The following is a 26,575-nucleotide window of genomic DNA, read 5'->3' as shown; positions in this document are numbered from 1 at the left end:
TCATTCAGCTATGGTTTGGAAAGTTTTTTTGGTCAGATTTTACCGAAAAAGGAGTTTCCCGAAGGAAACCAGGTTTTTCAAAGCTGATAGGCATCAGGTGTACGTGACAGAGGTTAAGGAGGTGGGTGCTCTCTGTGCAGAACACAGAGGTGTCGCCGCTGGGCACGTCCAGTTCAGGGCGCTCCCAGGGCGGCAGGGGCCCCCGTGTCGTACCGGCACGTGCCGCCTCGTGCAGGGAGCCTCCGGGCTTGAGGCTTAGGTGAACTAGCCACAGAATGTCCAAATGTAGGGTTACCTTGATTTTCATCCACACTGTCTCTTGGGGTCTTTGTTCCAACAGAAGAGAGAAGACCTCCCTGAGGAACTGTGTGTCAGGGAGGGACTTTCTGCAGCCTCCGTGGGGACCACAGACGTGTACCAGGGATGGTGACGGAGAAGTGTGCAGGAGTCTTAGACACGTAGTACTTTCCTGTGCTTGTGGTTTTGTCCTCTTCTAGCTGTTTCCCTGTGGTGATAACTAGTAAAACCTTTAGAATTGCATGATCTTTGGTTCCAGGAAAACGTATATCCTGCTTCTCACTGTTGGGCCACAAGGTGCCCCGTTGTCCCGCAGAATTAGCTGTGTGCTCCTCTATAAGTCAGATCCTGCTTTATTTCCCTTCTTCTTTTTTTAAGTTCATTTATTTTGAGGGTTTTGAGGGAGAGAGAATACACGTGCATGAGCGGCGAGCAGGGCAAGGGAGAGAGAGAGAGAGAGAATCCCAAGCAGACTCCACACCCAGCGTGGAGCCCGATGAGGGGCACAGTTTTACGAACCGTGAGATCATGACCTGAGCGGAAATCAAGAGTCGGACATTCAACACACTGAGCCCCCCAGGTGCCTTTTTCCCTTTTTCTTAGTACTCCTTTTCCTTGTCCTCAAAATGGTGAAGTTTCTGAGCGAGGCAGCTCCTCCCACTTCCCCGTATTCAAAGGGATGCTCCTCCCCTTCCCAGTGGAGTCTGTGGAGGGAGAACAGGGGTTGGGAGAATGACCAGAACATGTGTAGACAATCTGTAAGAACTCTTGTAAAGCTCCGCAGCATATGAGAATAGGTTTCTGTTCTTTTCACCGATTTGCTGTCTTTTAACTTCTGTATAGCAGTTATTACACAGTTATGTAAAAAATGAGTAAAGGCATTGAGGCTTAAAAAATTAGATTATTGGGGCGCCTGGGTGGCTCAGTCGGTTGAGTGTCCGACTTCGGCTCGGGTCATGATCTCACAGTTGGTGAGTTTGAGCCCCTTGTTGGGCTCTGTGCTGACGGCTCAGAGCCTGGAGCCTGTTTCGGATTCTGTGTCTCCCTCTCTCTCTGCCCCTCCCCCGCTCATGCTCTATCTCTGTCTCTCTCTCAAAAATAAATAAACATTAAAAAATTATTTTCCAGCTTCTTTAAAGAAATTGAATGTATCTAAAGCTTATATTATGTTGAGCCCTTTTTAAGCCTTATTCTGTTATTTGTTAAATTTTAGAACAGGTCTTTCCCAGTTTTTACTAGAGAACTACTAAACGTATAACATTGAACACAAAAAGTTTCAGAGTTTGTTAGTGGACAGTTAGGTATTCAAGTAGTGAATCTTTTTTTTTTTTTTTTTATAAAATTTACTGTCAAATTGGTTTCCATACAACACCCAGTGCTCATCCCAACAGGTGCCCTCCTCAATACCCATCACCCACCCTCCCCTCCCTCCCACCCTCAAGTAGTGAATCTTTGACTTTTTTTTTAAGTTTATTTACTTTGAGAGAAAGGCAGAGTAGGGAAGGGGGTGTGTGGGTGTGGGGGAGAGAGAGAATGAGAGAGAGAGGGAGAGAGAGAGAATCCCAAGCAGGCTCTGTGCTGCCAGTGCAGGGCCCAGCTCGCGCCTCAGACTCACAAACCATGAGCCATGACCTGAGCCCAAATCAAGAGTTGGTTGCTTAATCGACTGAGCCACCCAGCTGCCCCCGACTCTTTGACCGACTTTTAAAAGAGCACCAATGTATTTGGAAACCACTGGGTTCTGGATAGCTTAAAGGTTTTACCACTACATTCCCATTTTCTTCTTACTATATAAATATAAGAAGGAAAAATATTTCAAGCCTCAGTATTTCCCATAATCCTTAACACCCTTAATCTTTTGGGGGTCATGATCTTATTTGAAATATGAAAACTCTGGACACTTCTCAGAAAACTGCACACACATAGCGAATTTAATGAGTTTCTTGATTCTGAAGCCCCTTCATGGATGCTTCTATTATCCTTTGGGTTAAGAAGCTAGCCTTAGAAAGACACACTGATTTCCAGTTAAAGGAATGCCACGTGTCTGGTTTTTAATGTGAGGAATTGGAAAAAGTATTCAGTCATAATTTGCTTAGTCACAGTGAATTTACACATGCTCTAAAATATGATTTAGAGTGGGAGAGAGCCAAAGCATAAGAGACTCTTAAAAACTGAGAACAAACTGAGGGCTGATGGGGGGTGGGAGGGAGGGGAGGGTAGGTGATGGGTATTGAGGAGGGCACCTTTTGGGATGAGCACTGGGTGTTGTATGGAAACCAATTTGACAGTAAATTTCATATATTGAAAAATAAAAAAATAAAAAATAAAAAAAGTTATGATTTAAATGCAAACATGTTATTTTGGGTATTCGAAATAAAAAATAGGCATCAAACTCAGACTTGAATTTTGACAAACCCTTACATATAATTTTTTTTTCAGTAGCAGTGAATTCATTGCTTGTTTTCATTTTCTTTTTTCTAGAGCATCTTCCTAAGCTCCAGCCCAGACCATATTCGTGTGCAAGGTACTGATATTTACTAACACATAGCATGTCTCTCCCAAAATATTGTGAATCTCCGACTTCTAAATCCTTACTAGTTCCAAATTCACCCGGTGGAAGTTTAACCTGATTTGTGGAAGACAATAGCAGGGACACGATAGGGAATGAAGGACACCCGTCTTGGGACTCTGGTCCTGCAGGAGCACAACCACATTTAGTCCCTGGGCTGCAACCACATTCCCCCACATGAGGCCACAGTTGCCCGGACCTCACCTGCTGCCTGGAGTGCTGGGCCAGGCCACCTTCGCTGGGTAGCAGAGGCCGCCAGTGAAGAGATGAAAGGTTGCAGAGATCTTACGGAGTCTCGAAGCAAACAGGGAATTGGAATCTCACGAGATGGGGGGCAAGTGGAGGGGAGCTTTTAAGGAGCAACAGATCGCTTTTCCCTGAGGAGTTAGAAGGCAGCTTAGAGCCCAGAAAGAAACCTCCCTGTGTCCAGTAAGAAAGGCTGAGTGTAGCCTGGATGATCAGTCCTGATACAAAGTTTAAAAGTAACCTGTGTGTCTCTGCAGCTCAAATCTGTCTCACCCGGGGAAGCTTCATTTCGTTTTCAACGTCGTGGAGTTTTTGTCTCCCACCACGATGGAGGTCCTGCGGAGGGGCGTGTGCACAGGCTGGCTGGCCATGGTGGTCGCGTCCATCCTTTGTCCAGACACGCAGGTGTCCCCTGCAGAAGGCGGGCCAGCCCCTGCTCCTGAGGTACCGGGAGTGTGCAGTGTGGGCGTTCTTAAAATGCTGTTTACCTGATTTGAAAAAACAACGTGGTCTTTCCTGGCATCGTCCGTTACTGTGCAGTTTATTCAAGGGAACATTTTTGCCATACTTGAATTTTAAAATCTCTTTCCTGGGAAGTCAGGAAAACATTACCTGCGTTCCATGTCTCTCTCAAATATTTAAAGTATGAATTTTGTAAAATACAGTCTTTTCTCCTTCCTTGTCCTGTTTGTAGAAAAGAAGGCCTTTCCTGCCAGTTGGCACAGGAAGAGTCTAGGACCATACTGAAGGCTGGTGTTGAGGTGTGCAGGCCAGAGCCTGTGTCCCAGATAAGTCCTTAACTTGGAGTCAGTCGACACTCAGAGATTAATTTTATAGCCTTTAGTTTTGGGGTACTAGAGGTTGTTTTTTTTTTTTGTTTTTTTAATTTTTTTTAATGTTTATTTACTTTTGAGAGAGAGAGAGGGAGACAGAATCCAGAGCAGGCTCCAGGCTCCACGCTTTCTGCACAGGGCCCGACGTGGGGCTCGAACCCATGAATTGTGAGATTGTGACCTGAGCTGGAGTCAGACGCCCACCTGACTGAGCCACCCAGGCACCCCTAGGGTACTAGAGTTTCATCCTATTTCTTCCCTTTTTGTCACAGATGTGGTATAGAATTCGAATTAGTGCTGTTAATGTGAAGGCATAATGTGGCAAAATGGCTTTTTTTTTTCTTTTTTTTTTTTTTTTTTTTTAATTTTTTTTTTTTTAACGTTTATTTATTTTTGAGACAGAGAGAGACAGAGCGTGAACAGGGGGGGGGGGGGCAGAGAGAGAGGGAGACACAGAATCTGAAACAGGCTCCAGGCTCTGAGCTGTCAGCACAGAGCCCGACGCGGGGCTCGAACTCACAGACGGTGAGATCATGACCTGAGCCGAAGTCAGACGCTTAACCGACCGAGCCACCCAGGTGCCCCGCAAAATGGCTTTTTAAACACACGGGAGAAAAATGTGACTCGATTTTGTGAACTGTGGACACTTTTACATCTGGACTTAGTGCCCATCCTTCGTGTTTTGATACAGCATGGGCAGAATCTCACTCAAGACTGTGGCGAAAGGAACAGTTTAAAGTCCCTGCTCGCCCACGAGGATGGTTGAAATTAAACAAAACATTTCAGGCTTTATCACGAAGTCGTCTTTCTCTGTGGTATTGAAAAAAAATGTACCTGTCATCTGTAGCCTTATCTTAGGACGGATGTGGTCGTTGTAAGTTATTGCAGTGGAAGAGTTCGTGCCCTGAGGGGGTAGTAAGGCTCGGTGTATACTTGAGAGGGCTTGTGGGAAACTGCTGCTTGAAGTTGCCCTTTACTGCGGTATTTTGCCAGGCTGCTGCCTGGACGGAGGCGTCTGAGAGAGAGACCCCGTCTCCTCCCCTGCGCCCTGTACTCCTGGGTTCACGCATCAACAAAATATTAACCTAACACACTGTTGTTCTTTTTATTTTTTTTAATTAAAAATATTTTTTTTAATGTTTATTTTTGAAGGAGAGAGATAGGGCGTGAGCAGAGAGAAAGAGGGAGACACAGAATATGCAGCAGGCTCCAGGCTCTGAGCTGTCAGCATAGAGCCGGACGCGGGGCTCCAACTCATGAGCTGAGAGATCATGACCTGAGCCAAAGTCGGATCCTCAACTGACTAGGCCACCCAGGCACCCCGGTTTTGAAAAGAAATACTACAATACCGACAGGACCGTACTATGTCGTACGATCCTATGAAAAGAGATGATCTCCAGAAAGTTGAACATGTGTGCGCCACACATATCACAGCCACTCAGCACAGGTGCCTTTTACACAGTCTTTCCTCCCTTCCACCCTTTTCTTGCTCCTTTCTCCGCTTTAACAGATCTTTTATTGTAGGCTCCTCAGCGTTGAGGCATTAGAAGTACCGGGAAAAGGATACGATTTCAACTGTGCTGCTTAGCACACGTTTTATTAGGAAGTGTAGAGACTGTTAAGGGTCACGTGACCCACCCCACACCCTCCCCGCGCCGGTAGATGGGACAACTGTGACAGACGCCGCCTGTCCCTGGGAGGCGTGGACCGCCCCTCCCGACGGTGTGTGGCCAGATCACGCCATGAGGCGCGAGCGGACAGGATGCGTGCCTGGCCCGGCGGGAGCTCCCTGCCGGTGCGGCTGTGATAGGAGGACGGGACGTCACGGGTCAGGGACGCTGCTGGGGCTTGGAAGTGGGTGAAGTTGGTCTGTGGTGCAGAGAGCTATAGCCAACCCGTAGCCTTACAGGAGAGCCAGGAAGACATGTGTGGAGGTGTTGTGAGCCGTGTGGGGTCTGCTGCAGCAAGAGTGGACCGATGCTGGTTGCCTTGCAGTCCCTGTCACCAACACACTCCTGTCATACCCGGTGTATCCTGTTTTGTTTTGCCTCACGGGTCTTATTACCAGTCATTTTACGGACAAATGTCTGATTATCGTCTCTTGTTCCGAAAATGTAAGTCCTCGGAGACAGGGATCTTGTTTTGTTCATTTCTGTATCCATAGTGCTTGTCCTGTTGAGTACCGGCAGGGAGACTCATACGTGAATGAGTCAAGGCCAAGGTAACGTTAATGACTAGAATGAGAGCACGCATTCACTCACAGCTCTGCTGGTTCTTTGTTTAAAAAGTACGGTGTTCATCCCGTTGATGAACCTCGTATGATTTTCCTTCCACCGAAGGAGAAAACGTCTATAATTACACATGGATGTGTAGAGCGGTTTCCCATTACCCGGTATAACTTCTGCGCAGAGCAAAGTGAGACTGGAACTGAAATATATTTAGAAGTTGATTCCTTGTAAGTATTTCTGGCACAGAGTTTAGAAGAACCATCTTTGGAAATTTTAACAAAAAGGTTGTATTTATCTGCGTATTCGGCTTATTTATTCTTCCCCTTTTGCAGACAGATAACATTGACCCCAGATTAACAAATACAGCACAATTCTCTAGCATCTTTGGAGCAACCCTCTGCTTTTTCCTTCAGTTGCCTAATTTGCACTGGAAACTTTCACTCCATCTTGTTAATCTTCGTTGCCCCTTCGTGTGCGAACACAGAGAATCCTGTCTTCAGGTTTTCGTGCATTTCTCCAGGATATATATAATGGGTTGGCTACTAGAAAGCAGATCTTATCCACGGGCCCAGGACAAGAATGTGATTGTATCTGTTCAGTGTTCTACCTTCAAAATATACCTGTCATTTTTAAAGCACCTTTGATTTCGACGGAAAGTAAAACTTTGCAAGACAGGCTTGTGTTTTTCTCTTTGGTGGTGGAAATGTTCACGGTTTCAGTAAGATCTGATGCTGCTGTTTAATTTCTCTAGCAAAGATCATCTTGCTTACGTACCTTTGTCTAGGTTTTCTTTCGGACTCACGAGCATTGGTTTAATATTCCAGATCTCCATCTCTCCTCGAACGACCGGTTTTTTCCACTTACCGAGTGACCCCGCCGCCCCCGTCATAATGGTGGGTCCGGGAACTGGCATAGCGCCCTTCATTGGTTTCCTGCAACACAGGTGTGTGCTTTCTTTGACTAGTGAGAAAATGTATCCCTTGTGATACTGGCTAGAAATACAACAGAGCACCTTTTTTGTTTCCGCACTGACTTTTTTGGATATTGGACTTGGGTTGTAAAATTTTTTTTTTTTTAAATTATTATCAAATGTGTGATCACATAGCGTAATTTGTCACCATGGGAAAAGTAAATCTGCTGTCTCCCAGAGGTTTCGTTTTGTGTTAGAAGCTCCCTTTTTACGGCAGCACTTTTTCTTTTTTTTCCCCCAGCTGCACATAGTTTATAACGTGTAGTTGGGGACAGATTTCAGGCACCACTTTCTGTTGTGATGATGTGCGCACTGTCCCATGTGTCCCTTAACTAGATAATACTGCTACTGACGGAGATTCGCTTACACCAGAGGTTCAAAGTTAAACCCAAACGTCAGTAATTTTCAGCAGATTGATCTGAATAGATGTGTCTTCGTATCCGTATAGAACTATTTTTTTTTTTTTTTTAACGTTTATTTATTTTTTTTGGGACAGAGAGAGACAGAGCATGAACGGGGGAGGGGCAGAGAGAGAGGGAGACACAGAATCGGAAACAGGCTCCAGGCTCTGAGCCATCAGCCCAGAGCCCGACGCGGGGCTCGAACTCACGGACCGCGAGATCGTGACCTGGCTGAAGTCGGACGCTTAACCGACTGCGCCACCCAGGCGCCCCTGTATAGAACTATTTGATGTAAAACAAGTTGTCCTTCTCTCCCTGTCTGTGAAATCATGAACAATTCTTTTTTTTTTTTTTAATTTTTTTTTTCAACGTTTATTTATTTTCGGGACAGAGAGAGACAGAGCATGAACGGGGGAGGGGCAGAGAGAGAGAGGGAGACACAGAATCGGAAACAGGCTCCAGGCTCCGAGCCATCAGCCCAGAGCCCGACGCGGGGCTCGAACTCACGGACCGCGAGATCGTGACCTGGCTGAAGTCGGACGCTTAACCGACTGCGCCACCCAGGCGCCCCTCATGAACAATTGTTGTTTTTACTTTGTTTTCGGTTTTTCCTCAAGGAAGCAGAGAGGAAGGGCAGACGTGGCCGGCTCGTCTCATCGCTGTGTCATTTCTGAAACAGTTCTCAGCAGATCGTTCTCCTGCTTAAAGCCCGGGGCCACGTTTCCATTCCATTAATTGAGAGTTAATTTTATTCAGAGTCGCTATCAATATTGAATGTAGAAGTCAGTGTAGGTGTCACACTGTGATGTTCTGGGTCATCCTCCTAGATCCCCACGAAATGCTCGTAGGTGCCTGCAGCCCACAGGTAATGCCTGTTGTAGCGGCTGCTGGAGGGACCGGGGATCCCTGGGAACATGGCACAGTGGTCACTCAGTGACTGCAAACCCTGCCTCGGTTTCTTGGGGGTATTTCCTGACCTAATAGCTTGGTTTTACATATATGTATATATATTTTATATACATAAAATATATATACATATATATATATATATATATATATTAATGCTTGTTTATTTTTGAGGGACAAAATGTGAATGGGGGAGGGGCAGAGAGAGAGGGAGACACAGAATCCAAAGCAGGCTCCGGGCTCTGAGCTGTCAGCACAGAGCCCGATGCGGGGCTCGAATCCATGAACCGTGAGATCATGACCTGAGCCGAAGTCGGACGCTTAACCGGCTGAGCTGCCCAGGCACCCCGGTTTTACATATTCTTTATGTCCAACATCTCCACTTTCTTTCTCACGTAGAGAGAAACTCCAAGAACAACATCCAGAGGGACACTTCGGAGCAATGTGGTTGTTTTTTGGCTGCCGACATAAGGAAAGGGATTATTTATTCAGGTACGACACAATTCTAGTATTCTGATTCCAGGCTTTCTCAGCTTGAAAGGATGAACTTTCAATTAACTCATATACCGTATTTCAGAGAAGAGCTCCGACACTTCTATAAGCGTGGGATCCTAACTCACTTGAAGGTTTCCTTCTCGAGAGATGCTCCTGTCGGGGAGGAGGAAGCCCCAGTGAAGTATGTGCAAGACAACATGTGGCTTCACAGCAAGCAGGTGGCCAGGGTCCTTCTTCAGGAGAGCGGCTACATTTACGTGTGTGGGTGAGTGGCCGTCAGGCTCAGGGGCCGGGTCGGCGAAGACAGTTGATGATACTTATTAAGTGAACCAGGGACTGTTAACCTAGGTGGGTAGGGATGACTGATTTGATTCCTAAGTACAGGAATAGGAATACAAGTTCTAAAATGATTTTAACATACATTTAGCAGCCAAGATGTTGTCATTATCCGAGAAATAGAAGTGAAAATTAATCCTTGCTTTTCAGAATGCCGTGTGCCGTATTAAATACATGTTTTAGCCTCTAGAAGTTCTTTTTGGTATTAAGACGTTAATCATTGAACTTGCAGTCTCAGGACTGATTTTGTTGTATCCAAGAATATGTGATGTGTGCAGCTGACCTAACTAAGGAAAACTCTGGTTTTTTACTCTGAGAATGTGAATCTAAAGATCCTTTTTTTCAAGGCATAATTTATGTCAAAGTTGACCTAAGCCAGGAATTTTCTTTGTTAAGTTTTATTTACTTTTTGAAGCAAGATCTATTATAGAAATCCCAAAATTGCCATAAAAAATAAAAATTTGGGGAACTTACCAACTTGTCAGTGGAATTAAAAAAAACTGCTAAATAGAAAGGACTTTTGAAGTGAGAAGTAGTTGTTTTTAATTCTAACACATCCCTGGCATTTATTTATTTATTTTTAAATTTTTATTTATTTTTGAGAGAGAAAGACAGGGTGTGAGCCAGGGAGGCGCAGAGAGAGAGGGAGACACAGAATCCAAGACAGGCTCCAGGCTCTGAGCTGTCAGCACAGAGCCCGACGCGGGGCTCGAACCCACAAGACATGAGATCATGACCTGAGCCGAAGTTGGATGCTTAACCGACTGAGCCACCCAGGTGCCCCCACATCCCTGGTGTTTAAAACATGTTGTAAATCACCAAGTCAGGTTTTTTTGTTTGTTTGTTTTGTTTTGTTTTTAAACTGTGATACCGAAGAAGAAATACTGGTACGGTGATCTGGAATAGATATAATTGAAACAGGTTTTATAAAACAGAGCTTTTTCTATTGACTTCTCATGACCTGTTGTGATAACGTCTGTTCTGTCTTATTGTTAAAAAAATTGGTTTTGACCGCTGAGTTGATTTTGTGACCTATTAATGGATTTTTGACTCTCTGCTTTTGGTTGATAAAGGCAGAGATTCTGGACATGATGTTGGTTTACATTTTCATTTAGCTTTTAGAGAAGTATTTGACCTTCACTTTGGAGAGTGTAGAGCTGTCAATGATGAGGAATAGGCTGGAGTTTTAGATGCAGCTCGAACTACTAGAGGCAAAGTCAGTTGCACAAGTCTAAGGATAACTGATAATTGAGAACTTGGGGGATATCTTACATGTCCAGAGTTTTAAAATGTTAACTCAGGAATAGTTCTTTACTCATTACTGGTGCCTCACTTTCCCATCTGTGCAGTGGAGTTGATAATGTGCATCATGGTGGTCTGTGGTCGGGGCTCAGGACGAGACCCCGTGGTGCCCTCATGCGGACCAACCCCTCAGCAGGAGTGATCTTGTCCCTCAGCCCAGGGACCACTGTCCCAAGCCGGGAGCCTTGTGCTGCTGACAGTCAAGAGGACAGTGGAGACCAGGAGGTGTGGCAGCTGGCAGCCACAGGCGCCATGGGGAAGGGCTGTGGGGATGAAAACTCCGGGGCAGTGGTGGAGGGGAGAGCACGACCAAGTCGAGGTGGCCCCTGGAGACGCCTTTCTCAAGAAGTGTTACCGCAAGGGCAGGACAGGTTCTGTTCCCGACATCTTGGAGTCCTGCCTGACACTTTGTTTTTTTTTTAACTTGTTTGTTTTTAAGAGCGCATGTGTGCAGGTGCGTGAGCGAGTGGGGGAGGGCAGATAGGGAGGGACGGAGAGAGAGAAAGAGAATCCCAAGTAGCCCCCATGCCGTCAGCGCAGAACCCAACATGAGGCTCGATCCCGCGAGCTGCAACATCATGACCTGAGCCAAAATCAAGACTCAGACGCTTAACTGACTGAGCCACCCAGGTGCCACCAGCGTCCTGGCTGGCACGGTTCAGATGTGGAGTGATAAGTGCAGCCCATTCCCTGCCCCCAAACAGCTTACTCCCTGCTGGGAAAGCCACATCAGCAGGTGGTTGGAGGGGACTGCAGGGGCACAGGAGGGTCACCTCACCCTGTCCTATAAGTGAATAGGCTAAAACATGTCGAAGCACTTAGAGCCAGGCCCACAGTTAATGTGTCTGTTAATATTTGTGTGTGTGTGTGTGTGTATGCGCGCGCGCGCACACGCGTGCGTGTGCACAGGCATGTGCGTGTCCATATGAAGGCTTGTAGGTGGAAACCTGGTTGCCCTTGGGAATGCAAGTTCCTCTGTGTGCCCGGGGAATGAAGTGGGGGGATGAGGGCCATGAGCAGAGCTAGGTTTATGGGGTCCTGAGACCTTGGACTTGGCTGCTCCTGGAGCAGGGGCGCCTTTGAGGGTTTCCAGCTGGCAGTGATCAGCTCTGAGGTTTGGATGGGTCACTGGTGAAGGCCTGACAGCTGACAGGCTGGGGCACCTGTTGGGTCGCTTCCCAGAGAGACAGAGGGAGGACCAGGGTGGGTGACGGTGGAGTCCGTGGGATTAGATTTGTGAATTACAGAAGCTTCGGTGAAAGTTCTTGTTTCCTAAACACTGACGCTATTATTCCTTTTTCTAGAGATGCAAAGAATATGGCCAAAGATGTCAATGATACCCTTGTGGAGATAATAAGCAAAGAGACTGGAGTTGAGAAACTAGAGGCAATGAAAACATTGGCTACTTTAAAAGAAGAAAAACGGTACCTTCAAGATATTTGGTCATAAAATCAAAAGAAAAGAAAAGAGTGGTGCTTTTTTGGCTGAAAGCACTAAAAGACAATTTTACTGAAACTGAGACTTTGAATTTTTAAAACTAAACTAAAAAAGGTTTCTTGGAGGAGGTAGGGCAGGAGTGGATCACTTCCCCTTACGGCAGACTTCCGGTTTGGTTTTCCGTAAATGCCCCTTCCGCTCAGCACACCGCGCGCTTCAGCCCCTACACTGGCACCTCCCGGGCCGGCCACTGCGTCCTGGGGAACGTCACAGGTCCCTCCGTCCGTTCACAGGGCGTCTGTCTGTACGCGACGAGGCTTCCCAGGACAGGGCGTGGGCCCTAGAGCCGAGCGGGTGATAGTTAAAGCTCGTGAACTTAATGTGGCAGTTTTTATAAACAAGGTGAAAATAATTTATTCTTACGTGAACTCTACCGTGAAGAATATTCATGTATTAAAATGAACCGTGTGTGGTGTGTGATTACTTGTGGACACAGTCCCTGACGTCCGACGTTTTGACCTTACGGTGGGTGAGAGCAGCTCGCATCCGGTAGAAAGTGGACTTGACATTTCGAGTTTTGCTCTTTCCCCGGGTCGGGGACGAGTGATGTCTCGCTCTCCGGTTTGCGGGACATGGCGGAGTCCCCAGGCCCGGCCACCGTCTGTACCCGCGCAAATGTTTTGTCTCTTTCGGTGCAGCGCCGGTAAATCGAGGTGGTCGGCACTAAGCTGCACCTTCAGGGCTCCCGTCCGTCCGGGCGCGTGTGTGAGGTAGGCCGGGCTGAGGGGTGACGTTCGGTAGCTTGGGCGGATTAAATGCTTTTCGACTTAGGAGGTTTTCAACTTAGAATGGATTTGTTGGGCTGTAACCTCACTATAAGTTAAGGAAGATCTGTATAACCTTATCAAATGATTATTTATTGCCAAGACTATATTTCTGATAAAAAAAATACTAAGGTAATGCTTACAGAGATTTTTTTTTAAATGACTTTAAAAATGTGACCTATATTTTAAAATTCTATTTTATATGACTTACCACAATTGCTTTTTAATATCATAGTTCCAGAATTTAGGGAAATTTGCATAGTTTACAGCTGTGAGCAAGTACATATTTTAGTAAAACTACACCTCCATCCCCTTCCCCTCCCCCCCCCCCCCCCGGTTCATCTCCTCTGCTCCTTTTGGCATATTTTTTAGTTTTTCTACATTATTTTAACCCCATGCTATCACTCAAATTGTGTCCTAGGCTTAAAATACCTACTTAAATTAGTGTCCTTGTGTTCTAAAAATACCTGCTGCGGTCTGATATTTATATCCCCCCACCCCCATTCATGTGTTCCCGTGTTAACTTCCATTGTGATGATAGTAGGAGGTGGGGCCTCTAGGAGGCACTTGGGTCACGAGGGTGGAGCCCTCAGGAATGGGATCAGTACCCTGACACAGAGACCCCCCAGAGCCCCCCCTGGCTCCTGCCTGGGGAGGGGGGACACGAAGCCCGCAGTCTGTGGCCAGAAGAGGGCTCTCTCCAGAGTCGGGCCCCACCGGCACCCTCCTCGTGGATGTCTAGCCTCCGGAACCGTGAGAAATGATGGTTTCTAAGGCACCCGCCGTCTGGTGTGCTGTTCCAGCCGCTCAAGAGCCTACGACAGCTCCCAGTGACAAATTCTTGTAAAATTTGTCAGTACAGAAAAAAAACGTAGAAGGGTATGATTAATTTTTCTAGGCTCTGGTGTTCACTGGTTTTTTATTCGAGAGATTGGCATTTATAAAACAAATGTACCTGCCACAGGTTCCTGGTCATTTTGAAAAATAAATAATGTTAAGATTTGATAAAGCTTTATGCCTGTTTGTTATATTATTCTCTAGTCTTATTTCATATATTTTATAGCAAATCTATTTAATCTATTATTTTGTAGATTTAGAATTATATATAACAAATTTATATTTAAACAAATCTAAAAAAACAGAACCTATCAAACAAATCCAGTTACAGACTTAATGATAAGCACGTGCTTGTATATATCAGCCAAAAAGGACTTAAGACGAGAACGTTGAAAAGGGCAAAGCACCACGTTCTTTACTTTTGAAAACTGTAACAAGAGGTAACAAGAGCTCGTGTTCCCCTGCCAATATTGTCTATACCGTGACCCACAACTGCCCTGTAAAGAGAAAGCGACAGGCCACCCCGGTGGCGCTGGAGCCCATCCTGAGCCGTCTTGTCTGCATACGGCCTCCAGGTTAGTCCTGTTAGACGCTGCTGGGTGTCAGGTGTTAGAGCTGGTCGGTCAGCTCCCTCGCAGCCTCTCCAGTGAGTGATGGTGAAGATAGGTGTCAGCTCAGATCCTGTACCGTGTTTATTAAAAGCGCGTTCGCGATCCGACACACGACAGCTCCTGGAGCCTGTTACGTCAGCTTCGTGGGGTTCCAGGTCTCTCTCTCTAGATGGTCCACGGCGTCTTCCAGGAAAAGTTTCGAGGTGGTTTTGATGTGCCAGGGGCACGATTTTGTTCCTCCTGACGCCGTGAGCTGCCCTCCAACCCAGTGGGGACACGGGGCTATTTTAGGGCTAAGTCTCAGGCACTACCCAAGGGCCTTGCTAGATAGTCTGACCTTTGCGGGTGGCGACTCCCTCTGAATTACTCTGTCCAGATTCCGTCCTATCTGGAGCACCACTGGTGTTACCAGTAAGAGATGCTTCCTAACCTCAGTTGTTCTGACGAGCCGCTCTCAGACCCATTACTTTCAGTAACAACGCTGATGAGTGAAAGCCAGAACTTGGGGTAGCTCTCTGCAATGGGGGTTTCTCACTAGAAAGCCGACTGGGCCCAGGAGGTTCTTCCCTCTGTGTAGCACATCTGTATGCCTGTCCTGATGGATTCTAAACTGAATCAGATTGAGAAAAAAACCATGAGACTTTGAGCTTGATAATTAGAAAACTGGGTGTATGTGCCACATCCGACAAACTGGGACCCTCCTTGCTTTGAAATACACCTGAAACTTAAAATCGATTATGAACGAGGCCAGAAGAGAAAACAGGTTGCATAACATAAGGCATTGTTCTCTGACCCTTAGGGGGTTAAAAATGAACTATAAAAAGTAACCCACTGAGAACATCGTAATTTTAAACACCTGCAAATGATCCATAGCGTAGGAGGAAATAAAAACGGATTACGGAGTATCTGGGGCGGATTTCTTTTGAAGGACTAAATGTACCCGTGGGGTGCAACCAGAACGGTACCCAGAGGGGAATTTCATCCACTTCACAGATACTTGAAAGTATACTTTTTCAGGTACTGCTCAAAGTACTGTGGCTACAGCAGTGAACACAACAGATGAAATGCCTCTGTTCCCAGGAAGCTTGCGTTCTTACGTTGAGGAGAGACAGCAACGAATAAATAGACGTACCGGTTATACGTGTCTGAGAAGGAGGTGGAGGCTACGGAGAGAGTGGTCTGGAGGAGATCTCGTGTACCGGCAAGTAGAACCTCACTGGGAAGGGAAAGACCTGAGAGAGACAGGGAGCCAGCCATTGTGGATTTCCTCAGGCCAAGGGGACAGGACAAGGGCCCTGATGTAGGCCAGTGTCGCAAATGTGAGGAACAGAAGAGACAAGGGGAGGTCTGACTGTGCATGCCTTGAGACTGTTGGAGATGATGGCGTTTCCTCTGAGTGTCTAGAAAGCCACTTGGCTGGAGGAGTGACCTGATCTCGCTCCGCTCCTGAGAGCTTCCTCTGGTCGAGACTGAATTGAAGGGGTCCCAGGTTGGAACAGCGAAATCTCATAGAGAGCTGACATGATAGAAAGGGTCACGAGAGTCAGAGATCTTAACCAGTATCTGCCTTTACTAACGTCAGGTGCGCAGGGAATTTGAGGACGTGGGGGAGGTGCAGAGAAATCTAGGCCCATCTCCCCTGTTCCTCCATGGTACCGTAGGCCCTGGCTGAGATTCAGCACATGCGTGTGTTACATAAGGGGGCATCACTTACACAAGAGGGCTGTTTAGATGATGGAATGTCTTCGCGTGACCAAAATTACACAGCGAATGTAACATTTTCTGGAAAGCCAAGCCTTGTAAAGCTTACATCCTCGCTTTATTTCTAATGAGCATGCTGGACCAACCAAGGATTCAGTAATTACGTTAAATGTACTAAACAAGTAAAAATATTTTTTTTCCTTTTTAAAAAATGTTTATTTATCTAGACAGGGAGGGAGGAAGGGACGGGGGGGGGGGGGGGGGGGGGGACCAAACAAGCTCTAGGCTCAGTGCAGAGCCCAACACGGGGCTCGATCCCACAACCATGACATCATGACCTGAGCTGAAATCAACAGTTGGGATGCTCAACTGGCTGAGACACCCAGGTGCCCAATAAATAAAAGAATATTAAGCAAACCCATGCAGATGCTGTTTAGAAGAGACACGCTGTCTGAAAGCTTGGAAAAGGACGTTCTGTGCAAACAAAGCAGATGCAATGAAATCAACATAAAAAGAAAAGTTCAAGAAACGCTAGTGGAGATATGTTCATGGTGATTAGAATGAATAAGGAGGACTTGAAAATCCTAAGTACATATGCACCTAATAACAAACCTCCAAAATATATACACTTGTCAGAAAAGCTAAAAGGAGGAAAGGCCAAATCTAAAATCTGAGTTGGGCGGGCGCCCGAGTGGCTCACTTGCTCAAGCGGCTGCCTTCAGACCAGGTCATGTTCTCACAATTCATGGGTTCGAGCCCCACATTGGGCTCTCTGCTGTCCGTACGGAGCCTGCTTCAGATCCCCTGTCCCCTCCTCTCTCTGCCCCTCCCCTACTTGTTCTAGCTCTCAAAAATAAATAAAATTAAAAACGGCAGCAAAGGGAAGTAAAAACTGAATAGTAACTTCAAAAAAAAAAAAAATCAACATCTGAGTTGGGAAATATAATACCACACTTAGTAGTGGAGAGAATGAGCAGACAAAAAGACAAAACAGTTAACATTTAGAAGATTTTAAGCAACAAAACCAATGGGCCTCGTTGACCTATATAACACCAATACCTTCTAAACAGGGGTTCTTTTCTAGTTTATACTGAATATCGGCCAGAATAGACCAACTTTCAAAAAGACGAAGACTATACAACAGGTTTTCTAAGAATTAACCAAAGTCAAGAACTAAAATGAAACTAGAAAAAAAACCCAAATATTTGAAAAATAAGCAATACACAAAATGACCCACAAGTCAAAGAAAAATCACAAAGGGAATCAGAAAACATTTTGGTGAAAAAATGGACATACCTAAATTTGTAGTATATGACTCAATCAGTGCTCTGGGTCTAAATCTGTGGGTCTAAATTGTTACATTATGAAATTAAAAAAGCTTAAAAGTCCATGATGTAAGCTCAAATACTGGTAAGTTAGAAAATGACCAGTAAATTAAACTCCAAGAATATAAAAGAATCTATCAAGATGAGAGAAGAATGGGATTAAATAGAAAAAAATACATACAATAGAAAACCAGAAAGCCAAAGTTAATTGTTCAAGATTTTCTCAGCTTTATTAAGGTATAATTAACAAATAAAATTGTATGTATTGAAAATATAGGGGCCCCTGGGTGGCTTGGTTGAGCGTGTGGCTCTTGGTTTCAGTTTAGGATCCTCTCCCTCCCTCTCTCTCTCTCTTTCTCTCTCTCTCTCTCAAATAAGAGAATAAGTTGTGCAATCTGATGATCTGATAGACATATATTTTGTGAAGTGATTACCACAATCAGGTTAACACATCACCTCATATGATTACCATCTGTGTGTGTGTGTGTGCGTGTGAAATGAGAACACTTAAGATTTACTCTCAGCAAATTTCAAGTATACAATACTGTACTACTAATTGTAGTCACCACGCAGTACATTAGATTCCCCAGAACTGACTCATCTCATAAGTGAAGACTTGACTCCTTGACCAATGTCTCCCCATTTCCTTACCCTCCAGCCCCTGACAACCACAGGCTACTCTCCATTTCTAGGACTTTGGCCTTTTGTTTTTTTTTTTTTTTTTTACATTCCACATTTAAGTGAGATTGTATAGTATTCGTGTTTCTCTGTCAGGCTTATCTCAGCATAATGTTCTCTATGTTCATCCATGTTGTCACACATGGTAGGATTTCTTTCCTCCTCGTGGATGAATAATATTCCATTGTATACACTGGTAAAGATCAACTGAGGCATAGTGAAGATTCTAAGATTTTATTTGAACAAAAACCAATTCGAATCGGGCAGCACCAAAACAAGTTGTTAGGAGTGCTCCACAGACAGGATCTAGGAGAAAGACTTTTCTAGAAAAGAAAGGAAAGCAAAGTGAGGAAATTATTTGGTTGGCTATAGCTTAAGTGGTTGTATTTTTGGGGATAGCCTAGTTGACTGTGATTGGTTGTCCTTAGATTTTCATTTCTTTTTTTTTAAGTTTTAGGTTTTTTAAAAATATTTTTTAATGTTTAGTTTTGACAGAGAGAGAGAGAGAGAGAGTGTGAGCAGGGGAGGGGAATAGAGAGAGGGAGACACAGAATCTGAAGCAGGCTCCAGGCTCCAAGCTGTCAGCACAAAGCCCGATATGGGGCTCGAACTCACGGACCGCGAGATCATGACCTGAGCCGAAGTCAGATGCTTAACCAACCGAGTCACCCAGTCGCCCATGTTTTTTTAAGTTTTATTTATTTGTTTTGAGAGAGAGAGAGAAGGAGAGAGAATCCCAAGCAGGTTCTGCACTGTCAGCACAGAGTGGGACTCAGGGCTCGATCTCATGAACCGTGAGATCACAACTTGACCCCAAATCAAGAGTCGACGCTGAACTGCCCGAGCCCCGCAGGTGCCCTTGATTTTCATTTCTTAACTCTCACACATTACAAGCCCTGTTGCCAGAGTGCTAATTGCTTTTATTAACAAACCCTTGACAACCACTGATCTTTTTTTTAATTTTTCTTTTAACGTTTATTCATTTTTTGAGAGAGAGAGACAGAGCATGAGCAGGGAAAGGGCAGAGCAATGGGGAGACCCAGAATCCGACGCGGGGCTCGAACTCACTAATGGTGAGATCATGGCCGTGATCATAACTGACTAAGCCACGCAGGCACCCCCCACTGATCTCTTTTTAATACCTATAATTTTTGCCTTTTCCAGACTGTGTGATATGATTAGAATTATACAACAGGTAACTTTTTGGGTAAGTCTTCTTTAATTTGGCAAACTGTCTTTAAGATTCATCCATGTAGTTGTGTGAATTAATATCTGGTTCCTTTTTATCACTAAGTAGTATACTGCTGTATGAATATATGACTGTTTATTCATTCGCCTATTGAGGGAAATCTGTGTAAACATAAGATTTTGATTCACTTGGTTAAACACATAGGAGTGGGATTTCCGGGTCAAAGACTAAGTTTTTATTTCATTTTTCTTTTCTTAAAATTCTAAGAAACTGCCAGACTGTCTTCCGAGGTAGCTGTCTCATTTTGCATTCCCACCAGCCACGAGTGAAAGTTCCTGCATTTATTTTGGGAGGAAATGTGTAGGAGTTCAGCATTGTTAGAGCCTGCCCTGGGTACTAGCCTCAGAATTACATAGTGCTGCATGTAAACAAGAAATTCAAAATTTCAAATGGTAGCATAGACATTATAAACACAAGGAAACAGAACCTGAGTTACTTCATTTCTGTTGTTCCGGACGGCCACTGGAAGTTTTCCTTCGCGATGACTTCTATAACATCTGGAAAACAATAATTTATTCCTTTCCTTATAAATAATATAGGCGAGAAATGCTCTAAACTAGGGGTATAACCAAGAAACATCTCCCCCCGCTGAAGATGTTCATCACAAAGCTCTGCATGGAGCCAAAACCAATGTTGAAAAGTCTACCTCAGCCTTTGAAGTGCATTTACAATCTGAACCTCAACGTGGCCACCGGAGATGCTCCTAAGATTTTGTTTTCTGCTGTAACATGATGTTTGTTCCTGAGCCACTTTTTTTTTCGGATGTGAGATTTTAAATCAAGTAAATCAGATAGAAAATATTTACAAACATCCAGATTCAACCATAAAAATCGTATAGTAAAACTCAGGCTTTAAAATTGTTCCTTGAAGATCAGCACACAGACCTTGTAGAGAACACCATTAACTATGCGATAATAATATGTAAGTAAATGGAAATTCACACAGAAAGAAAATAATCAAATTTCAAGGCAGAAGGTCAGGGCAGGGGACAAAGGATGCTGGCCTTTTCTTGCCTGAAGGAACGGCAGGACTTGTTTGAATATTTTTGTTAATTTCACCGAGAACTGGACACTTCTAAAGGGGCGTCTGGGGGGCTCAGACGGTTAAGCGTCCAACTTCAGCTCAGGTCAGGATCTTACAGTTCGTGGATTCGAGCCCCACATTGGGCTCTGTGCTGACAGCTCAGAGCCTGGAGCCTGCTTGGGATTCTGTGTCTCCCTCTCTCTCTCTGTCCCTCCCCCTGCTCATGCGCTCTCTCTCTCTCTCTCAAAAATACACATTAAAAAATATTTTTAAACCCTAAAACTCACTCTTTTTCTCAAAAATAAGCACTAATTTTTTTAATTAAAAAATAATAAAACAATAGAATAAACATTCTCAATGTTCATTAATATTCAACCATTTTCTGAGATTCCTTTGAATGTTTTCCCTTAGTAGAAATTTATGGTGAATTTTCCGGTGCAGCTATCTTAGGGACAATACTTCAACTGCAGAGACATTTGAAACAAAGATATCAACAGTATTTCAGTTTCTGGAATTTATTGTGATGTGATTTTTATAAATCTCTGACACTGTTACCCTGGTAGGTAAGACCTTCTTAACATTCACATATCTGTTCTCTCATGGGCAAACAATTTTTCAAAATTAAAATTTAGGAAGTGCTTTTTCGATTAACTATGGGTGAAGAGACATGACAGATCTTGTTCTATGTCCATTGAACATGAAAATGCAAGAAGTATCGAAAACAGACATTGCAATATAATTCATTAAGATGTTAGACCAATACATAGCTATAAGTTTCCCTGTTTTTTTCAAAACGTGTATTAGTGTATCTTTTATTATAATGTTTATTATACTTTGTATTTCTAACTGACGTGATTATATATACCTATATCGAGTTCAGTAAAAAAGACATTTTGGGGCTCCTGGGTGGCTCAGTCGGTTGAGCATCCGACTTTGGCTCAGGTCATGATCTCACGGTTCGTGGGTTCAAGCCCCTTGTCGGGCACTGTGCTGACAGCTCCGAGCCTGGAGCCTGCTTGGGATTCTGCGTCTCCCTCTCTCTCTGTCCCTCCCCTGCTCACGTGCTCTCTCTCTCTCAAAAATAAATAAACATTAAAAAAAAAAAGATTAAAAAGACATTTTCACTGCATTTCTCCCCTGCCATTATTATTATTATGTGTTTCATTAACATGATTGCTACTTCTGTTCCGTAGAGGAGGAGATGGTGTTAAACCGTGATCTGCTCGAGGTGTGAAATGTATTAGGTAGGTCACTGCTGGCCCAGAAAGAGGACGCAGCATGGGGTCATACTATAAATAACACAGCGTCGTGAGGGAAAACCTTTCTATCTTGTGGGAGGAAGATTTGCGATTAAAAGAAGATGCAAGAGAAGGCAAAACATACAAATTTTGCCATTTTCTGAACACGCTTTCTTTTCGTTACTGTGTGAAAATGCAAAACATCTACCCCATGGCTTTTGTTTCCTTTGTTTCTGCCATTTACAACAAGTGCCCTTTTTTCATCGTTCCGCGTCTGACACTCCCGAAGAATGACAGAGGGCGAGTGTGGGGTTGCTGACGTGGTTATTTCAAGTCTGCTGTCATACAGGAGTCCGAAAACGAAGGGGAATTTGGTCAGGAAGGATTCATTCCCTCTGACTTGCTACGCGGCCACGTAGGGGCCACCAGGTCTGATGGAACCGTCTGCCAGCCGCGAAAACCCAGGGAGGAAATGGGACTGCTCACGGTCATGCATGTGTTTTCCTGACACCCGGCCATGGCGTGGCCAGTGTGAGGGGCGCCTGCTTGGGGGACTATAAAATATGAAGGTCGCTGGCGACCAGTGTGATCGCCACTCGGGTCTTCCACCCAATTATTGCGAAGCAGACAGCCCCGTGTCTTTCCTTAAGTCACCTCAAATAGAAGAGAAAATGCGTCGTGTCCCTTCTGTATTAAACTGCACTCTGATTTCTGAACATTCACCTTCTGTAACTTCAATTTTCAGGTACATGTAACCAAAGCTGATCTCTGTTGTGCGTATTAGACTATAGGCCAAGAGCAAATGCAATCCTCATTTTCCAGTAGCGTATGACGAACAAGGCTTTACAAGGCCAAGCGATTTCACGTGTCTTCATGGCTTCCAGTCCCACTTACCAGTCAGACCACCCACACTTTTGGTATGGGTTTTCCGAAAAAGCCAAGAAACCAGCCCAAACCACCCACCAGAAAAACCCAGGACGCTCGCCCACTCCGGCCGTGCAAGATGAGACTTACTTGCGTAGCGTTTCTTTGGGGGTTCCTTATAAAGTGAACGACGTATGCGAAACGACACTTGTAATTTTTATTCTCTGTAAAGAATCCTGACAGCAGTTTGAGCTGGAGACTGTAGGGAAGCAAGACACGTGAAGCCTCGTGATACAGTCACCTCTCGGGCTGCCTTCGCACATTCGCATGACCAGGAACTCTGACCGGCAGGCTTTGGGTGAAAGCCTGTGTCACGTTGCCTACGTCTGGGGAACATTTTTAAGTCTGTATCAATATTGGCAACTGGATGGGAGTTTTAACCTGAATGGATTGGAGTTGATGATGGTCCCATCATCCGAGTTTCCACGCGTAAAGTGTCAGAGCAAAATAGGCATTTAAAATGGTGTAAGTACGGGGACGCCTGGGTGGCTCAGCCAGTCATCCAACTCTTGATTTCAGCTCAGGTCATGATCTCATGGCTCATGGGTTTGAGCCCCACGTCGGACTCTGTGCCTACAGTGTGGGGCCGGTTTGGGATTCTGTCTCTCCCTCTTTCTCTGCCCCTCCCCCGGTCGAGCGCCCCCACCCCCACCCCCACTCTTTCTCTCAAAATAAATAAATTTAAAAAAAATTTAAAATGGTGTTAGTATCTTTTAGCACCACCGTTGCTACTCTTATGCGATTACTGTCACTTTTACAATTGTTCCTGGAGGAACATTTTGTGGATGGGTGTGCTCTGAATTTGCGAGGAGCATTGGTATACGGCAAGGTCGTTGCAATATGTTTTTAGTTCCCCTGGCAAGTGCCCAGCCCACCGCATGGTTCCGGAACAGACATCTGTCTCCATGGTCCTTGATTCAATTGCAGTTAACTCAGCACCTTCCGCCAGCTTTAATTCGCTTTCCGAAGGTTAACAGGTAAAGGAACAGGTTCAGAAAAGGCCTAAATCATGTTTCTATATTTCTGGATGGATGATTTTAACAAAGAGCATGACTCCGTTGTGTATCAGAGAGGTTAAATTCTGCCTTTATTTCAGAACATCCCTGTAGATTGTCGGGAATTTTTTTTCTTCCGTATTTTCAAGGGGAAGTCGGGAGTAGTAGTTTCTTTGTGAAGAAGTTTCCAAGGAAAATATGTGAACTCTCTATCACAGGACCCACCACAGCTCAGGGACTTCGCCACATAGACAGATTGTTTTCTCCAGCTCACCCTTGTTTAACAGCAACTACAGATAAATACGCTGGGCGTGCGGCAGGGGATGCCTCGCCTGCATGTGCCTAATTAATGGTCAAAGGGATGGACTGGTGAGTGTCAACTTGAAGCTGGACTAGAAAAATCCAGAGGATGACATGACTCGACCCATGATAATAGAATACAATAATGCCACACATCCAACTGTTTGGGAACACGCTGCTATTTAAGCAGCCATGTGAGCCCCTCAGTGATGCATGGATGTACTTGAATAACTTGGGGCCCAGTATCCAGCATCTGTTATAATTCTCTGGGACAAAGTCATTGAATATGAACTCTAAAAGATCAAGGGGGCAATGGAGGGAGGTGCCTCTGGCCCACTTTCTTTCTAAGAATATCAGATCTGCAGTTCTATTTGCCGGCTAAGTGAAATATTGGTAACCAAAACTCAAAATAGTCCCCCATCTAGCGGCAAATGCCCTGGCTTCTTAGAAGCACCCCAACAGCGCCTAAGTGGGGCTTGATTCCTCTTGCCGACGCACCAGAGGTGACCTGAGCTGCAGCCCCCGGGCTCTTGGGCCCATATTAGAATGCCCTGTGTCCCAGTTCTCCTTGCTGACGAACACCTGGCTTGGTGTGTATGCTTTTGGCGAAAGAGGACGAACCAGAACACAGAACGGTTAGCTACAAATCTTTTATCGGAATTCCAGAGCTCGATATCACGCCCTAGGAACGCTCTGCCTTGGGAAAGAAGGGGTGACTTCTTACAGAGCCCTAATAAGTGGGTCGGCCTAAGTTTAGCTAGTTAATGGAAGAGTCAAAGACGGTTCTCAAAAGAAAAAGGAATTTTTTTTTTCCTTTGGAAACCTAATCAGCCTTGGTTTGGCCAATTTGTGTTCAGCAAGAAGGGGCGGGATGTGAGAGTCGTAGGGCCAAGACAGGAAGGCTAATGAATATAAAAACAGCCCGCGTGGCTGCTTAGTGACGTGTTCGTGGCGTCTCAGGGATGAGCGGGGACCTTCCCACCCGAGGGTCAGAGCAGCAGCCGAGCATTTGGACGAGTCTGCTGACAGCGATGAAGGCACAGGGCCGGAGCCCGGGGAGGTGAGATTGCTTTCAGGGATACTGACATTCCTTAGTCACCCCCCCCGGCTCGGTTTACAACGTGGACCCTAATCGAATGATGTCCGCCCACGGGTTCCTTTCCAGCCTCGGGGGAAGAATCCTTCCACCCTCCGCGCTGAGGCTGTGGGAAAGAACGGGCTCTGTGACCTTTCCCAGCCCCTCGGCATCACTTGGCTGGGAAAGCTGGGTGGTTGGAAGGAAGAGTCTCTTGAGGCCGGAGGCCTCTGGCAGAGACAGCCGAGGAGGAGCAGAGCGGCTGTAGGAGAAGGGGAATTATGGGGATCCTCAGCTACCAAGTTGGGAACTGTGTATTTTCAGTTTAACGTACATATTTATTCATCTATCCATTGGTCTGTGGATCCACCCACCCGCCCACACACGCCCACACAACCCCCATCCATCCAACATCTATGCATTCATCATCCATCTATCAGCCACCCATCTACCCATCATCCATCCATCTACCCACTCATCTATCTATCATCCATCCATCTATCATCCATCCACCCATCCATCCAACAAACACCCATTGAGCAACACTTACAAACCTGCTCCTTGTGAGGTGATCCTCAAGGAATGCACAGTCTTGAGTGGGAGACAATGATATGAATCGATAAGTAATTTAATAACAACTTGATAAATCACAGTATAGTATATTACTAAGTACTGGAAGTGTTGAAAATACGTGCCCCTGCCTATTTGCTCTGTCATTTCTACCATCGCTACTCAGATCTCATTTTGAGCACTGAGAAATTGCTTCTACCTGCTGAAAAATGTGCTATGCTCACGGGTTTCTGTTCCTTTGAAAACACCGTACCTGGTGTTTGCAATGACTCTTCCTCCACCCCATCCCTGCTTGTCTATTTGGCCAACTCCTCTCTGTCCCTCAGGACCCAGTTCAGGGTCCGCCTGACTGGAGTAGCTGCCGTAATCTCAGCTCAATGGGTCCTTGGCTGATGTGGTCACGACATCTTGTCACCAACCCAATAGTCAGTGACCGTCCTGGGTTGACATTATTCCCAGGATGCCTCCTCACTGAACTCTAGGTTCCGTTCTGCCTTGGACCATATCACTGTGCCCACATATTCCCTGTGAATGGTGCACAGTGGGCTATCCAGAAATGCTGACAAAATGGAAGGAAGGAAGGAAGGAAGGAAGGAAGGAAGGAAGGAAGGAAAGAAGAAGGGAAGGAAGGAAGGAAGGAAGGAAGGAAGGAAAGAAGAAGGGAAGGAAGGAAGGAAGGAAGGAAGGAAGGAAGGAAAGAAGAAGGAAGGAAGGAAGGAAGGAAGGTCAAGTAACCACGGGCTTGTTTTCTCATCATTCCGTGAACGATCACTGACAGCTGTTTTGTGGGTGCCAGGCCTGTGCTAAGAGGCGGGGACACCACAGCAAGCGGGTCCATCACAGAAGTCCTTGCTGTCCCGGAGCCTTCACTCGACAGAGCCAAAGACAACACGCGCAGCCTCAGACAGTGCTAAGTGGCCATGCGACATCGATGACAGACTGACCACGGGAGCATCAGGTGGAAGCGAGTCAGGTGCCAGAGCCACATCCAGAGTTGCAGCCGCGGGGACACAGAGCGGCTGGAGCGCTGACTACGACAGACGACGCACACGGCGTCCTGTCCGGGAGGACAGAGGGTCTCTCCACTGGTGTCTGCGGCACCCGTGGGCGGCAAGGCCAGCGTCCAGATAAATTGAAATAATTGCAGAAAGACGGACAGAGAAGCGAGTGAAATGAAACCCAAAGCATCGCAGCTTTGCCAGGGG

The 26,575-nt window shown here is 45.5% G+C and overlaps 1 protein-coding gene across 2 annotated transcripts in view; it reads left to right on the top strand.

Moving 5' to 3' along the window:
* The window catches only part of MTRR (5-methyltetrahydrofolate-homocysteine methyltransferase reductase), a 32,725-nt gene extending 20,246 nt beyond the window's left edge, over positions 1-12,479 (top strand). For both annotated transcript variants that reach the window (XM_030332677.1, XM_030332685.1), the window contains 6 exons: positions 2,779-2,821; positions 3,370-3,556; positions 6,998-7,116; positions 8,850-8,942; positions 9,028-9,210; positions 11,888-12,479. In XM_030332677.1, the coding sequence (XP_030188537.1) occupies positions 2,779-2,821; positions 3,370-3,556; positions 6,998-7,116; positions 8,850-8,942; positions 9,028-9,210; positions 11,888-12,032 (770 nt within the window). In that variant the 3' untranslated portion in view covers positions 12,033-12,479. The remainder of the gene's footprint in view (positions 1-2,778; positions 2,822-3,369; positions 3,557-6,997; positions 7,117-8,849; positions 8,943-9,027; positions 9,211-11,887) is intronic.
* Positions 12,480-26,575: the final 14,096 nt, after the last annotated feature.

This window comes from Lynx canadensis, chromosome A1, assembly GCF_007474595.2.
Source record: "Lynx canadensis isolate LIC74 chromosome A1, mLynCan4.pri.v2, whole genome shotgun sequence".
Classification (NCBI taxonomy): domain Eukaryota; kingdom Metazoa; phylum Chordata; class Mammalia; order Carnivora; family Felidae; genus Lynx; species Lynx canadensis.
This window is presented reverse-complemented; position numbering and strand designations above follow the sequence as displayed.